This window comes from Vitis riparia, chromosome 7 (assembly GCF_004353265.1).
Source record: "Vitis riparia cultivar Riparia Gloire de Montpellier isolate 1030 chromosome 7, EGFV_Vit.rip_1.0, whole genome shotgun sequence".
Taxonomy (NCBI): domain Eukaryota; kingdom Viridiplantae; phylum Streptophyta; class Magnoliopsida; order Vitales; family Vitaceae; genus Vitis; species Vitis riparia.
Genome location: NC_048437.1, coordinates 8,143,830 through 8,160,265, shown reverse-complemented (window position 1 = coordinate 8,160,265; position 16,436 = coordinate 8,143,830). Strand labels below are relative to the sequence as shown.

General features: G+C 38.4%; 3 protein-coding genes across 3 annotated transcripts; 2 read left to right on the top strand and 1 right to left on the bottom strand.

Moving 5' to 3' along the window:
- Positions 1-260: 260 nt before the first annotated feature.
- Positions 261-3,040, bottom strand: LOC117919299 (probable glucan 1,3-beta-glucosidase A). Its single transcript, XM_034836448.1, has 8 exons — positions 2,841-3,040; positions 2,539-2,658; positions 2,258-2,455; positions 1,659-1,811; positions 1,366-1,535; positions 1,117-1,266; positions 667-1,019; positions 261-574 (listed from the first exon to the last, which is right to left on the bottom strand). The coding sequence occupies exons 1-8, from the start codon at positions 3,030-3,032 to the stop codon at positions 384-386; spliced, it is 1,527 nt and encodes a 508-aa protein (XP_034692339.1). The 5' UTR covers positions 3,033-3,040; the 3' UTR covers positions 261-383.
- Positions 3,041-7,863: 4,823 nt separating this feature from the next.
- Positions 7,864-10,655, top strand: LOC117917612 (protein UPSTREAM OF FLC). Its single transcript, XM_034833938.1, has 5 exons — positions 7,864-8,584; positions 8,675-8,744; positions 8,825-8,937; positions 9,048-9,777; positions 10,243-10,655. The coding sequence occupies exons 1-5, from the start codon at positions 8,398-8,400 to the stop codon at positions 10,367-10,369; spliced, it is 1,227 nt and encodes a 408-aa protein (XP_034689829.1). The 5' UTR covers positions 7,864-8,397; the 3' UTR covers positions 10,370-10,655.
- Positions 10,656-14,072: 3,417 nt separating this feature from the next.
- On the top strand, positions 14,073-15,790 carry LOC117919307 (pollen-specific protein C13-like). Its single transcript, XM_034836459.1, has 2 exons — positions 14,073-14,289; positions 15,244-15,790. The coding sequence occupies exons 1-2, from the start codon at positions 14,136-14,138 to the stop codon at positions 15,567-15,569; spliced, it is 480 nt and encodes a 159-aa protein (XP_034692350.1). The 5' UTR covers positions 14,073-14,135; the 3' UTR covers positions 15,570-15,790.
- Positions 15,791-16,436: the final 646 nt, after the last annotated feature.

Genomic DNA, 16,436 nt, shown 5'->3' with positions numbered 1-16,436 from the left:
AGTGAGCCATCCCTCCCTCATGTAACATGTAGCCTGTGGCTCAAGTCACTTAAGGCGCAAATCTTGACAGGTTTTTCAGGAATCGGACGGTTCATCCGGGTTGACGGTTCAACCACCGGTTTAAAGGATTGAGCATCGGTTCATTCACTCAGACCGGAAAGTGCATCGGTTGGTGGTCAAACCATTACAAGTTTCAACATAGTCCACCCCAAATTCTAAAATGGTAAAAGAACAGAAGTATAAAACGAACTTATTATATGTTTAAAGATTAGCATCTTCTTCACTTATTATATAAGTTATAACTAGCTGAAATACATTTCCCCTGAGAAACCATTAGTTGGAGTGGAAGGAGATGCAAGGATAGTAGCTAGCTAATATTCATATTAGGAACTTAAGAGGTTAATATAGCCGTTCTCAATCATCCACTTGAGGCTCCAGTGGTTCTGAGCACATCTGTAAGCCCAATAAGCCCATCCAAAAGTGGCACGCCCGTACACATCTATTTGAGCTTTTGCAAATCTCTGGTAGTCTTCCTTTGATGCTCCACTTTCTGCCCATTCTGCGGTCCATTCCCCTAGAAAATTCACCATCATCATACATCTGTATGACAAATAATTCTAAATCCATGATTGTGTTATAAGCAATAAATATGTGATTCATACTTACCTACAAAACTGAGAGGGCCATTGGAAGTGGTAACAGCACTGAGGTCTGAAGCTCTCTGGTTATAGATGAAATCAATATTCTGTTGTACGTTCATGTTGTTAAACATATCTGAGAAGAGGCTATAGTAATGCACATCGATCACTACACGATTAAGGCCCCTGGCGAAGTCCAGGAGCTCCTTGGAGTCAGCAGGCCCCAGTCGGTTCGATAGGATCACATAAGCATTTGATGTGTACTTCCTCACGGCATCGTAACCAGCTTTGTAATACTTCTTAAGATCATTGAGTGTAACTCCTGGAGCCAGAGGCTCATTCATCAACTCAATGGCTGCTAGACTCGGGTTGTTGGCGTATCTGCCCAAAAATCAAGTCTGAAGCATTTAAGGCAATGGCCAAAAAAATAAAAAATAAAAAAAATGTTAAGATAAAACTTTATTTTAGCTTCTGAAACCTTGCTGCTAGGAAGTCTATGACTGCAACAGTATCTTGAATGTTGGAGTCTCCCCATTCCTGAAACCCATCTCTGCTCCCACTATGATCGAAGCCATTTTGTGAACCTTGAACTGCATGCAGATCAACTATAATCTTCATGCCATTGTTCCTGCAAAATTAGTGATTACCCAGAAATATTATGAACATATTGAATGGTGGCTAAGGATGGTTGGAGATGGAGTTGTATGGCCGTTTTTCTTTCACTTACTGTGCCCATGTGAAAGCATTGTCCAAGGCCTTTAAGGAGCCCCCCACAAAAGGCTTTGGTGGTGTTGGGTCGCTCGCTATCCACCACCCAACTGGAATCCTAACCGCATTCAGACCATTTGATGACAAGAATCTGAAATCCTCATTAGTGATGTATGCATTCCAGTGATCCTGATATTAAGAGGTTTGTGCTTTTATTATGATCAAATGCTTTGCTGATGATTGTGATAAAAAGTATTCATCAGTTAAATGTTCTTGCTAGGCTTGTTGCAGAAATCATATTTGAACCCTTACCTGCATGACTTGAGGGGCTCTGTCTGGACCATAGCCATTAGTGATTTGGTATTCTCCTTGTAAAGTCCGGACTATCTTCATTTGGAAGACGGATGGATTATTGTCATCCCAACCTGAGCCTCCATAGTCTGCAGTCACCAGCCCCGGTTTTGCCTGATTATTGAATAAAAGCCCAATAATCATGAGATCCACAAGCATTTATTCCTAGAACTGGTAAATAATTCAATTGACAACTGAAACTAACTTGCTGCTGTTGAATACCTGCTAATTAGCTAGCTATTACTATTAGCCCTGGAGATAGGAGAGGAGGCGGATCCTAGTTTAGAACTGAGACCTAATGTGAACTGGGAGAGCTAGATTAATCCCTTTTTCATCCCTGAATGGAGCTGAGGATACAGTAAAAACAGCAGATGCTGGGACCAGATCATAGATCTTTATATTATTAGTCTAACCCTCAGCTTATCATGTTTTCACATGTATGGACTTGTTGTCTAGTGTTCTACACAATACTACCATTTTTTATGGGGTGTTTAAGAGCCCAAAAGAGTGAGGAAATGCCTTGTGCCCTGAAATATACAGTTTTAGGATGGATGGGATACCTGGAGGAAGAGGCCATTTGATGCTTTTATGCGAACTCGATTTCGATCGTCGTTCTTCCTTACTATCTGAAATGTTTCTGAGTTCCCAGGGGAATTTAAAACCGCTACCACTTTGTTTCCTTTGCCTTGATTTTCTAGTCCAAAGAACTGTTTGTTAAACACTCTGAGATTGAAAGTTGACTCATTGATCCTCCACAACTGCATCATATAGTCGAAAAGCAAGGATTGTTAACAATGAGGAAGAATTGAAAGATGGTTATATATGGTTAAAAGAACCCAACCCTGAAAGTCTCCCAGCCAGAGGGCGAGGTGCGGTTGGCAACAACATCTGTCCCACCCCCATTTTCAGCGGAGAGATACTTCTGCAGCTTTGTAGACATGAACTGCACTTGAGTTCCATCCTACCAAGGATCACAATAAAGAGCCATACGTTATTGATGAAATGCAAAATTAAGCAGTAAGGAGCCCCTTTTCCTTGGTTAGTGCCGCATTTATCAACACAAAAAGGGAAGATAAAACAAAATTAGTGGCCATAGGTGTTTCGTGATGCATGGCTAGTCTTAGGAAAATGAAGCAACTGTACCAAAAGATCTTGGTTGGGTATCCCAGCAAAGAGTTCAGGTTTCATCCATCCCTCTGTAACAAGCCAATTTCCTAGATTCACAGCTTTGACCGGCAAATAAGGATCTGCACCCTGTGCAAACCAAAGAGTGGGGACCCATGATGAAAAGAGATAGAAAGCCCACACACATTTCACGTACGAGTAAGAACTCATTTGTCTCTCTCTTCCTGGAAACTGAGGAGAGTTCGAGTCGAATATATACAGAAGGCAAGCTACAAATGGTGTAGGATGATAGTGAATAGTAAATATTGTTCACACAATATTAATTAAGACATTTGGGAAATTATTAGGCAGTTTAGTATGGAAGTAGCAGAATCTTTTAAGACCATGAAATTTCCTTGCGTCGGGAACATGAATTAATCTAATAAAATCTCATTCTTGATATACCATTTTATGGTGTGAAAGGATTATAAGGAAGGAGAAATACGAGGGTATTGGAAAAAGTTGAGGTCAGCCTCGAGCGAGTCAAGTCGTTGGAAATTGATACAAGAGACCTCAAGCTTGACAAACTCTTCTTCTCCGTCAATCTCTCCTGTTGTTTCTCTTCCACTTGGTACTCTTTGAATTATTTACATGATTGACTCGAATGAAGTCAATGGAAATATCTGTTCTCACTGTTGTCAGTAAATGTACCTCCTGTGAGAACTTAAAGTCTGGATGTTGGGTTTGGAGTGAATTTAACCCTTATCTTAAAATCATACCCATAAACTGAAACGTGTAAATATGTGGCAGTGTGTACCTCTTTGCCAATTCACTCACACCACGATTGGTGGAGGACAGTAGTACCCAATACCACGGAAGTGAAAAAAGCAAAAGCTATGCATGTGGGTCAAATATAGGGCGGAGAGACCTATGATGTGGAAGTGGGACTGCCAATATTCAAATTCGACCATTGCAATTTTGCATGTAAGAATCCGCATGCCCATGCTTTTGATTATACTTTGGCCTTTGAGATAGCGTCACTTGAGGATTGGCCTGCCTAGAACTTTCAAATTGGGGTATGGCTTCATTGGCTTGTGATGCAGCTGAATGGAAGAGCAGTTTTGTGTAGGTCCATGGACTCCTAGAACTAGGTATCAAAAACAAGAAAAGAGAATAAATCATCCCAATATATGTTATATCAAAAAATTCATCCCCCTGCCAAAATCTCTTCAAATAAGACTACAAATTTTAAAAATAAATAAAATTAGAATATAAAAAATGTTTTTGACTTCTTTACCACAACGTATTGTCACAACAATTTACTAGAAATAAGAATTTGTCATTTGGTGTCCTTTTTGGCAAGGGAAGAAAAAGGTGGATTTTTTGCTCTTTACATTGCTTTTTTTTTATAGAAAAAATATCAATGATACCAAAATTAGGTATCCACCTATTGGGTACCCCTTGAAGAATATAACTTGTCTCGATATCACATCAAAAAGGAAAAAAAATCCCTATAGTACCACCTATCAAGGGATTCCTCTTTAAATTATCACTTGACTATCAATAAAGTCATACCGATAAGACCGCATTTTTCTATTAAATTATCACTTAATTATCAATAGAGTCATACTGACAAGACTGCATTTTCCTCATTGAAATTTAACCAAAAAGCTTGTAAATAATCTATGATCATTCTGGGAACTCAATGTGTTTAACAATCTATTGAAAAAAAAGTAACGGATAATAAAAATACACTTTTAAATACTTATGCCAAATTTATCATATTTGACATAAATATTATGTGCAACTTTGAATATACTTTTTATTTTCTGCTTTTAGATAAAAACCTAATTATAATTTTTATATAAGATGCATTTACTCTTCTCTTTTGAAGTTTATATTGAAAAAAATAATGATTTGGAAAACTATTTAAAATAAAAAAATAAAAAATAATGATTTTTAAAACTATTTAAAAAAAACAAAGCATAAAAAAGGTTTTAGCACTTCAAATTTAAAAATTTTACTTTTATAAATTACATATATACTTTTTGTATAAAATATTATACTTTTATATACAATTTTTTTTTAAAAAAATAGAAAATATATTCAAATTACAATAAATAACATCATTCATTGTGCTTTGCAATAATCCCATAAGGCCATATACAATCTATGACCCTGCGATCTACATTTTCCCTTTCCTATGAGGCAAAATGCCGGAACCAGTGCATCCAGGGGTCTGAAAAGCTCTAGAAATCTACATATCCTGTTTTTTCTATCCAATTTTCGTTTGGAATCAGGAATCTTCTTCTGGGTCCTGCACAAAGTGGCTCATATTCAAAATTGGCACGCAACCGAGCCCGGTGCGTTGAGTTATGTAGGGCTGGATTGGGCCTAAGATTCTAGTGAGCCCGGCCCACGTTTCAAACTTGCCGTGTGTCTGCAACTATGGGTCCAATGGTAAACACAGAGCCCACTAAAACGAATGGGCTTGAAACTATTATGGAGAGCATATTTTAAAATTTAATATTTAAGTTTTTTAAAGAGTTATATTTAAAATTGAAAATAAAATTTTGAAAAAAAAAAAAAATCAGAAATGAAAAAAGAAAAGAAAAAAGGAGGACATTCTAGCAGCAAAAACGGGTGCCGTCAGACTGATCCACCAGCCAGTTTGACTCGGTGAAAAGCATCCACAGCCGGGGCGTCGTAGTAAAATTCAGGCTGGAATTACAGGTGGCCTTTGTAGCGAGTGGTCCACACGCGGGTATGATCAGTGTACGATGTCTCAGAGGGAGGAACAGTACGGCACAGTTTACGAGAGAGCGCGTGGGATACCCATACTTTTGGCTTTAGGTGAAAAATGAGAGGCTAATAATGGGGATATAATTAATGAGGAAGTGAAACGTTATATTCGATTTGACATTGTATTCTACTGCGTCTTCTTCTGATACTGTGCTCCATAATGGTAGACACCAGAGTCCCACTGCTCCTCAGTCCTCCCTTCCTTTTTGGCTTTGGCCCTTTTATCTATTTTTATATTTTTAGTTTCTATAACAGAGAAAGAAACAGCTTTGGGTCACATCGTAGGGAGACTCAGTGAATGCAGCTCCTCTGTAGTCTGTAATGCCACTCGTTAGCCGTTACCCTTTAGAGAGAGACCTAGCCAGTGAGTCTACCATGCCCAACTGCAACAGGGTCAGACCCTGATCCTCTGAATTATTATATAGCTCCATAGCCCATATCCAAAATATTTTGCACTTTAGGTATTTGTAAATATGCCTATAAGGTATAAATTAAAACAGAGTTGAGAGGGGAAAATCATAGAGTAAAGAGGCGGGGACCCAGTCCCCCAGTAAGCTCAAAGGTAGAAGGGGGAACTGGGGAGAGGGTAGTGACAGGCCCACGCTGTTTCTGGGACGGGACTTGACGACACCACTACAGTCCAAGACTCCAAGCTCAACCTCCGAGGTTTTTGTAATTGTCTTTTCGTTTTCTATTTATTATCCAATTCCTACATTAAATTCTCTCTCATTACTACTATTCTTTATTGGAACAAATTTTTGGAAGATTCTATGCTATTTGGTAACGTCCAACCTTCAATATATCCGAAATTTTAATATAATAATTACGTTTATAAAATAACGTCATCAAATCATATTATGTATGTGACTTGCTTGATCTCGCTTGTTTAATATCTATATCTATGATAACACATTCCACACATCTATTGCAAATCTTAGCATGTGGTTTGGGTCATTTCAACCCGTGTCTTGGAGTCTATCAAAGATATGCAGGGAAATTGTGAGAGAAGATAAGATTCCGATATATACGCATACCATATGTTGGCTATTAGTTAAGCGTTTGGAGGGATTCTGAAAGATTTGGATATAAATGTGGAGACTGCCCAGTGATGCACCGGACCAGCCCACGCTTTAGTACGCCCTCACCTTTGTGTGAAAATGAAAAAGGGACGTATCCATTGTCCTTATGGGTAGCTCCATACTTACTGCCAAACAAAAAATGGAAGCTCCACCAGCCGGTGGGACTTCTTTATTTCTACTGATAGACATGTTGAGCTTTAACTTAGACAATCACGTGAGAATAGTGAAGATCCTCTTGTATGCCTTTTGTCGAACACTTCACAATCACCTCTTCTTCTGAGTTTACCCCAGGCGGAGAGATTGGCACTTACAATTACCCTTTCCTCATATCTCATGGTAATTTATTGTCAAACAATGAGAACATTATTAAACTTATTGCATTCAAATGTATATCCAAATTTGATTCACTTTCTTCTGTGAATAAAGGATCTTGGTTGGAGGGGAAATAATTTCTACTGGGTCCGTTGTTGATAAAGCGAGTGTGGAAGAAAAATTCCACTAAATTAATCTCTTTAGTGAGACATTATAAAAGGGTTAAAGTTGCCATACTCATTCACCTAAGCTACTTTTTTTTATACCCTAATCATTTCACTTCATCCACCAGCTTGGTCGGAATGTAATCTTTTTTGAAATCTCCATGGAATTGCTATTTTCACATCTTAATCTGCTGCAGTCACTCAGTGGTGAAATCATGGCAACATTGATGGGTGGGTATATGTATGAACATTTCAATAGTTTGACTACTCATATATATATGAAAATTTTCTCAAACTCAAAAGGAAGCTCACATGAGTGAAGAAAATTTAAAAGGTTAAGTAGCATTTCATCATGGCTGGTGGGATTTCATCATAGCAAACATGTGGACGACATCGCTTTTAGAAAGAAGAACAAAAGTATGCCATTGATCATCTGGGAAAAAGAGATAGACTATCATAAGATAAGACTTTATATAAAGCCCGCCACTAAACTTTCACATTAACCCTTAGCTATTTATTCTTGACGTGGATGGCTACTAAGACACTGATCATACCTTCTGGGTTACACTCATAATTCTTTACATTGAGGGAAATGATATAGCTTCAAAAGTTCTGCTACAATAGCATATTTTACCAGGAAAAAGGAATATTTTTCCAGTTGTATTATTTCAATAGAAAGCGAGCTTAGCTTAGCTGATCTTCTTTCATATTTAAGCAATAAGAGGTTACATCTAGTGTATCTGAGAAGGAAGGGAGAAAAGTCCACTTTTCAATCATAAAGGGTTGTTGTCTAACATAACGAAACTGAAAAAGAATGGAAGAGAGGTAGGGGTAGAGCCCTATGGATCAGTGGTAAAAATCTGGCACTATTAAATACACAGACGTGAACGTTCTAGGATACAGAGCTGGCGAAAAGCTTAGTGAGGTTGGTTGCAAAGCTTATCTGATTATATGGCTTTTTTTTATGTCTCAATTGGGGTCACGGCTAGCAAAGTCAAAATGGGAAGAGCAGTGCCACCCTGACCCCACCCTTGACCTCTATCTCCCTCCGTTAACTACCATTTTCACGAGCATCCAAAGATATTCTGCATTTGAACCTTTCGAGGTTTGTCCCTCTCCCTGTATTCCTTTCGCTCTCTGTCCTGTGTGGTATGATAAAAGGGGGGTGTTGGATTCGTTAAAGTTTTCAAGTTTCAACCTCCAACAAGAACAAAGAGAAGCTAGCTAGCACAGAAGAATATGGACATTCGAGCGAGGAGATCAAGCAGAGAAACCAGTCCAGACAGGGCCAAAGTGTGTTTGCAGCCCCGAGTCAAACCCTTCAGGAAAGTTCAAGTTGTGTATTACCTCTCCAGAAATGGACAGCTTGAGCATCCCCACTATATGGAGGTCACCCACTTGGCCAATCAGCAGCTTCGTTTGAAAGGTAAATCGAATAATGGCCTTCTGCTTTGCTTATATCCTTTGATTGATTCTTGTCTTATTAATTTCCCCGTTTATGATGTTATCGATATAGATGTGATGGAACGGCTCACTGTTCTCCGAGGTAAAGGCATGCCTTCTCTCTATTCCTGGTCTTGCAAAAGGTAAGTTCTTCGACTCATCTTCTCACATGCATTTAGTTTTTCTTCCTTCAAACAATTGGGGTAATAGTGTTTGATATTAGGAGCTACAAGAACGGGTATGTGTGGAATGACTTAGCAGAGAACGACATCATCTACCCGGCAGAAGGAGCTGAGTACGTACTAAAAGGCTCTGAACTGATTGAAGGCTGTACAGGTAGACTCTCCATCCACCCTCTATTACACAACATGTTTAGCACAACCCCACCTTGTGTTTGCTGCTTTTATCTTCCCTCATCTTTTCATCGGGACCATTCCTTGTCACAGACAAATTCCAGCAGCTTCATGTGAGCAACAGAGTGCAGCACATTCCGGAACCTAACTTCCACCCTAAACGCATTCCTCTCCCCCGGCGGAGCCGACACAGAGAGCCAGTAGAAGTGGAGAACATGAGAGATGAAGAGCACGATTACCAGGAAGAAGAAGAGGAGGAAGATGAAGAGAAGACAAGCTACACCAGCTCCAACACCTCCCGCTCGCGCTGCTCAAGAGGAGTCTCTACCGACGAAATTGAAGCAACCCAGAAAAACTCCAACCCTACTGAGTTAACGCTAGAGGACGGGTCACCCCCATCCACATCCTCTACAGTCTCTGACAAAGCAAACGAGAGCAACTCCAATTCTAAACGATTTGAAGACGGCGACCCAGTTGACTCCGTCTTTGCTGAGCCAGTACTAAGTCGCAACTCGGTTCTGCTCCAGCTCATTGCATGCGGTAGCATGGTCTCTGGTAAACCGAAGAATGGTACGAGTCTGAAGCGAAGCTCAGCAAACATTCCTGTGAAGAACACCAATCTCCATAAAGGGGTTCTCTGCAAAACTGCAGCGAAGGTGGCGGAAGAAGACATGATCAATTACATTTCAGAGAACCCACGATTTGGAAACCTTCAATCGGAAGAGAAGGAGTACTTCAGTGGGAGTATCGTTGAATCCATGACCGAGGACCGAGTTTCCATCCAGCCAGTGCTCAAGAAATCATCTTCGTACAACGAAGAAAGGTCAGTGACTCAATTCCACAACATTTTTTGTCATAATCTATAACACTACTTGAATGATAATTATAGTGTGCTCTATTCAAAACATTTTAAAATTTTTGCCATTAATTCACCAGAAATTTCTCCCCTAAAATTGATCTGTCCACAATACAATCAATCGTTGCCCAAAATTTGCATAGCTTTTTGACAATGTGCACGGTCTGATTTAAAATATCAGAATTATTGAAAGGCACCAGCCTGAAATAATTTTTTTCAAAAATGATTTTGTCATCATTCGATATGGGGCATAAATTAGTAAATGATTGTTTTGGCGACAGAATTAGACAGTTTCTTTCTTTAGGAAATCAAGACAAATAATGAAATAACAATTACAATCTTGCTAGGTGTGTGTATATGTATTTTGTTTGTATTACCATTTTGTGGCAAACTTGGACCAAACTACTTTGTTATGTACTTTGAAATGGTCAGGAGCTCCAAGGCTGGGTTGGGAGAAGCAGTGGAGGAGGTGGAAGAGAAGAAAGAGAAGACAGTGAAAGGGAAATGCATTCCCAGAAAGAAATTTTCTGGTACTTCTTCGAAACAAAGCAAAAAATGAGAAGGGTGTCCCACTAAATGGAGCCGTTGGAGCAGTAATTAGAGGGATTCTATCTTATTAGGATGTTTATTTATAGTTTGACCGTGATGATGATGATGGGTGTTGTGATGTGGAAAGTTGGAAAAAAAAAAGTAGGTAAAATCTTGTGATGTTGAAATTGGAAGAATGGTGTGATTCTCTTTGTCCTCTGTTTGAGACTTTAGTTACAGAAATCATATGAGGAATCACTACTATTTGTCTCTCACTACTTTAATCATACATTTATGATCTTCATTATTGAACTCAAGATCACTTGCAAGTTGCAAGTTGCAAGTTGCAAGTTGCTACCACCCTCTGTTGCCTTTGCTTGCGGTGTCGAATGGGCTTGGTTTGAGGAAGCCCAAGCCCCTTGTATTTTGGCCTAACCAACCCATTTTAACATCCATGAGCATTGTGTCTGCTTGACCCATCAATCATTTATCCATCTATTATCTATATATATGAAAGCTCAATAGGCCTTTATGAGTTGTTTGATTGTAATTATAATTAAAATGTTTTTATTTATATAAGTTGGTTAATAGTGTTTCCATTCATTTTTCAAAAATTTTAAAAGGTCGCTTAATATTTAAAAATGATTTTCAAAACTTTATCAAACACTTCATTTTCTTTAAGAAAGCGCTTTAAAAATATTAGGCAACCATGGATTTGAGCATGATTCAATCTACGAGACTAGATAGCTTTTAGCCTAACTAATGTTTACTTTTTGTGACTCTAATGTTAGTGAGATTCTCCTGAACACTATAGTGTGACATTTGGAACTATATATATGTATAGGTGAAATGCCTTGGAAGAGGAGCAACAACCATCATTGATGGAGCTACATCAATTAAATGATGGGCATAATCCTATACTAGGTGGGATGACGCTCCCATTGTAGGACATGTATCCTTAGCTTGGCGCTTGGTTTGAAATTCAAATGAAGGTCAGACTACCTTTCCTTACTCGACTCACATAACGAAGAGCACTAGGTAAAAAAAACAGAAGGGCAGTTGGAGGATCCAAGCACTAATCAAGGACTTGGCTTGCCACACTCGCAAATAATTTGGGCAGGACACGAAGGACGAAGACTCTTAGGCACAATGGTCATATACTAATGGAATAGTAGCATTGTTAGAATACCTCTACCTGGCATTAGAGCACTATTAGGTAGTGTACCGAATATTGCAGCACTGATTGTTACACTTGATAACCTTGGCATCGTAGTATTGTTAGCCATACCTTCTAGAGAAGCTACTCGACTAGTGAGAAAACAACACTTTTCTCATGGGAGGTTTCAGAACATGAAATGTCTAATGTTTTTGAAGTATTGCAAATGTTCATTCTTTCTTTTTGTTGCTTATCGGTATAGAAGCATGTATCATTTAATTAAAAATCTTTCAAATTCATGTAATATAAGGTTTTTCCTTATTATTGATTTTGTTTGATCAATAAAGAGCAATGCTTGTTTGACCTTGATTCTTGTGGATCGAAAAAGCAATCATATAAAATAGATCCTTCTATATCTATATATAAACATTAGTTCCTTTATTAATTATGTAGATAAAAAAGCAATAATGGCAATTACAACAAGAGTTGATTTAGATTCTGGGTTCTTTTACTTCATTGTTATTTACTAATTTTTATTTCTCTTTTGGAGGAATCATAATATACACTTTCATGTATTACCTAAAATTTTTTATATGTTTATCTGTTAATAAGTCATTTCATGATAATTCCATCAATCACTTTATTTTCATTTTTCATGTTAATTTTGATAAAATAATTCCTTGTTTTACACAAATAAAATATTTGAACTTAAGGCTCAATATATATATATATTATAGATTATTATAAATACATAATATTATTATTATTATTATTATTATATAATTAAAATGAGAGGAATGGAAGTGATGGACATGGGAGCTCCTCTCATGGCAATGATAGAGTACAAAATAATAATATATTTGATGAATTAAATACTATGATTTAATAATGAACCATTAGTTGCATTAATAATTATATTTTAAGTGATAATAACATAACTGTCATCCCTTATGAATTTTGGATTGTTGGATCAAGGAAAACTCAATTCATAAGTCTCAATGTTAATTTTTTTCCCCTAATATTTTACCTAGTACTAAAATGGGTCCTTTCCAAAAAAGAATTACTTCACCCAAAGAGGGTCCATAACTGGTTGGTTTTGCAAGAGGTGATCCTCAATAGTTATAAAAGTATCCAAGAGTAGCTAGGGTCTGACTAGCGCTCTAGCAACGGAGTTGACCGAACATATTTAACTTTGAATTTCTCTATTTTTATAAGGCCACTTTTAGGTTTCTCCGTTTGGAAGCCGGATTTGATTTTGACCTTGGTAGCTTTTCGTATGCACTAGTCAATTTTGATTTATTTATGGCCGAGAAAATGGGGTTGCTTAATTCATCATTTCTATCGAATACATTCTTAGAGTTTCTTCTTTACGCGCATTAAACGCTATGTTTTTCTCCGGTCGGTTCTCCGTTGTAAAGCAATGAGTTAAAATTTGTCTGTCCCTCACAGCATGCAAAGTTTTCAAGTTTTCATTTTATTGGCCGTGTAGTTAGAATTTCGCTGAGCTCTTCCTCCGTTCTCCTTTTCTACCCCTATGTGTTAAGTTTAAACGTTTTGGACTCCCAAGCAAGCAAGCAAGCTGTTTTATGAGATTTATGAATTCAACACGAAATTGCACTGGCAATATCCCCGAAACGGGCCATTGCAATGGCAAATTCTTTTGAGAGAATTCCACAAGGCCCTTATAATATGAAGTGAGGGGACCCGGTGGGAGTGAAGCTATAGAATGGAGCCATTCGTGACTGCTTTTGTTGCCATATTTCACAACTCTTGCCCACACCCATGCCCCATCCAGAAGTACAATAAACAATAAAAAAGGCTAGCTATGGGAATCATGAGGTGGACAGAGTATGAAATCACCTATCATTAAGTCAAGGCCACTGTAAATTACTCTGATCTGGCTCCAGTTGCTCACCCCTTTCCCAAGAGTTTACGCGCTCTGTTAACCGAAGAGGGCAGGCCACATGCTCTGCTTCTATACTAAAATCTAAGATCTCCACAATGCACGCCATCATTAGTAGAAAATGCTGGATACGATCATTTTGTCCACTCGATCCATTAATATGCTTTCAATTCTCTCTATGTGGGTGCAATTTGCAAAACTTAGTCAAACGTCCCATTTCTTGTCAACTGATCTGCCCTAGGAAATCCAAATTCGCAATGTTCCTCCACCATCACGAAAGCGCTTTCACATGTCTTTTTAAAAATCTCCATGCCCCATCACTCACCCGAGAAAATTGGATTCCAAAGCCTATCTTCTTCATGTAAAAATGACAACGAGGATGTTTCCTTATAAATAAATAAAAAAATCCACAGGAAGTGAGAGCGGAGCGGAATTGAAGGAAAGACAAATGAATCCCACCGATCCGAAATTAATGTTGAGGCGGCAGGCTTGAGAGAGAGAGAATGGGAAAGTGGCGCAGTACGCGGTTTGTCTAGTTTTTCAATGAGAAGGTGGGACCATGTCATGTGGCCACACCGACACATGATGGGTGCCAGCTCATTCACACTCTGCTACTGCTCTAACACCCTCCCCCTAATCCCTATATCAATTCCATTTTCCTTTCTTTCTTTTTCTCATATTTATAACGTTCATTCACTCTCATCTCTCTCCGCTTCTGCTCTGTAACCAACCAACAAGATGGCTAAGCTGTTGATGTCCATTGCTCTCTGTCTCCTCCTCGTGTGCGTTAGCGAGGCCCGCCCTATGCGGAAACCCTTCGTCCTCCATGGCCGCGTCTACTGCGACACTTGCCGCGCTGGATTCGAGACCTCCGCAACTACTTACATCGCCGGTAAGCCTTCTTGCTTTTAGCTTTTATGTAATCGTTCAGAAACATGGTGTCTCAAAGTATTTGTTATTGTGCATGGATCTGGACCATTTGATTGGTGGATCATCCTTGGAGGGTTTTTCCCCCAATTTGGTGGCCAGATCTGATGATTGTGGCGATGGTTTTCACCAGTTTTTGTTGACTATATCCTATAAACGGCCTAGATCTATGAGTTTTTGCGTACAAATGTTCTTAACCCTCTGCATTGGACAACGAAGATTCCTTATTTTTCTTCTGCGCTACTACATCTATTTTATTATTATTAGCATAACTATCCTTATTTTGTTAATTGTTATTTCTTCTGCTTTTGCTAGTACTGCAGCCGTTTTATTATTATCATCAGTCATAGGCTTTATTGTTGTTATGGTAATGCAAAAAGACAAACACAATGGGTCCCCATAGGGTTCTGGTGCAATCACTCTGGCTCTACTGCCAGCATGTTGAGGCTTAGGGTTCATGGTCTACTCCATATGGAGGTGTGAAAAATCATGTGATGTGTAGCATGTGATGGCTATTATTAGCCTCATCGTGTGAATTGTCAAGGTTCACGCGGATCATGGTTTACTTCATATGGAGGTGTGGTTGCTTCCTCATTAAAGAATTCTTTTGGATTTTGATTTTGGAGTCTACAACAGAAGCAATCACAACCCAACACAGAATACTCCTTTTATACTGCCATTGCAGATGATTGCTTAAGAGCATCAAGAATGACTTGCAAGTTGTATCCATGTATCAGTTTATTATATTTTTGTTTGTGTGGGATTGGGCTTCAACAATTTGTAGTAAATTGGTAATTTTTGTTTTTTCCAATCTTATCAAATCCAAAATTGTTTTATCTCTTCAAATGATTCAGTGTTATTCCCCGTTCTAAATGATATTATTTCAGTTATTTCAATGTCAAATTATGTGCTTGGGCAGGTGCAAGAGTTAGAATTGAGTGCAAAGACAGGAACAGCTTACAGCTTGTTTACAGCGTTGAGGGAGTGACTGACTCAACTGGAACATACAAGATCTCAATTGCAGATGATCATGGGGACCAAATGTGTGATGCTGTTCTAGTGAAGAGCCCACAGCCTGACTGTGCAAAAGTAGATCCAGGACGCGATCGCTCCCGTCTTAGCCTGACCCGCAGCAATGGTCTTGTTTCTGATACTCGTTTTGCAAATGCCATGGGATTCATGAAGGATGAGCCTGCTTCTGGCTGCACCCAACTGCTCAAGCAATACCAGGAATCTGATGACTAAAATACCTTATTGTCAATTCTTTTGTCTACATCTTAAGTATTATTTATATTTTGATTAATGATGCTTTCAGCTTCTATATTCCCTTCTATTGGGCTGGATGATGGTTTTATGACACTCTGCTTTAGAAGTAATATATTCTGTTCATCATATGTAGTTGGCCATGGACCTGTGGCTTCCAAATTATAGCTTATTGATTGATTGCCATCTGTGAAGTTTCTAGCTGACGGATTCTGAATATATTGTTGGTAATACAATCAGCTTTCACCCAAAACCTCTTCATGAGCTGCAGCCATTGAAGGTATTAATATAGTAAATATGATGATTACTTCTTACTTAAGAAACCGGGCAGAGGTAAGGAGTGAGTTCATCGTCTCCCTTCAAATTGTGATAATTAGTCAAACGGATTTCAAATAGATGGAGCAGGCATGTATTTGTGGAAGCATCAACTTCAAATCTCACGTGAAGTTGATTGACTTCATCTTTGATTCTATTATTAATGATATAAAATTAAACCTGAGAGGTAGTTCGGTCTTGGGTTTGTTCTTTAATGGTCACCAGTTCGAGTCCCTTCGGGGTTATTTTAGACTTATCCGATCATTATTATTCAATAGGCTTTGAAAGGAATTTCGGTCGATTTATTAGTAAAAGAACTTTATAAGACTCAAAGGGAGAGCTGAGAACATTTTTGATACGGGATTAAATGTTTTTTCTTGGAGATGGAAAATTCGATCGTTGGGTTTTATCAATTTGCAGAAATTGATCATTGAAATCAGAAGTACAAGATATCAATTCACAGTTATGAAAAAAAATTGTATCATTTTACTATACTTTTCTTCTGCCATATTATTAATTGACTTCAAAATCTTG

Coding starts and splice junctions, on each gene's coding strand:
- LOC117919299 (XM_034836448.1), bottom strand. CDS start 3,032: ATGAGTTCTTACTCGTACGTGAAATGTGTGTGGGCTTTCTATCTCTTT. Junction 2,659..2,840: donor TACCCAACCAAGATCTTTTG/GTACAGTTGCTT, acceptor GATCCTTGGTAG/GATGGAACTCAAGTGCAGTT. Junction 1,536..1,658: donor GAGCCCCTCAAGTCATGCAG/GTAAGGGTTCAA, acceptor TCTTAATATCAG/GATCACTGGAATGCATACAT.
- LOC117917612 (XM_034833938.1), top strand. CDS start 8,398: ATGGACATTCGAGCGAGGAGATCAAGCAGAGAAACCAGTCCAGACAGG. Junction 8,745..8,824: donor TATTCCTGGTCTTGCAAAAG/GTAAGTTCTTCG, acceptor GTTTGATATTAG/GAGCTACAAGAACGGGTATG. Junction 8,938..9,047: donor ACTGATTGAAGGCTGTACAG/GTAGACTCTCCA, acceptor TCCTTGTCACAG/ACAAATTCCAGCAGCTTCAT.
- LOC117919307 (XM_034836459.1), top strand. CDS start 14,136: ATGGCTAAGCTGTTGATGTCCATTGCTCTCTGTCTCCTCCTCGTGTGC. Junction 14,290..15,243: donor CGCAACTACTTACATCGCCG/GTAAGCCTTCTT, acceptor GTGCTTGGGCAG/GTGCAAGAGTTAGAATTGAG.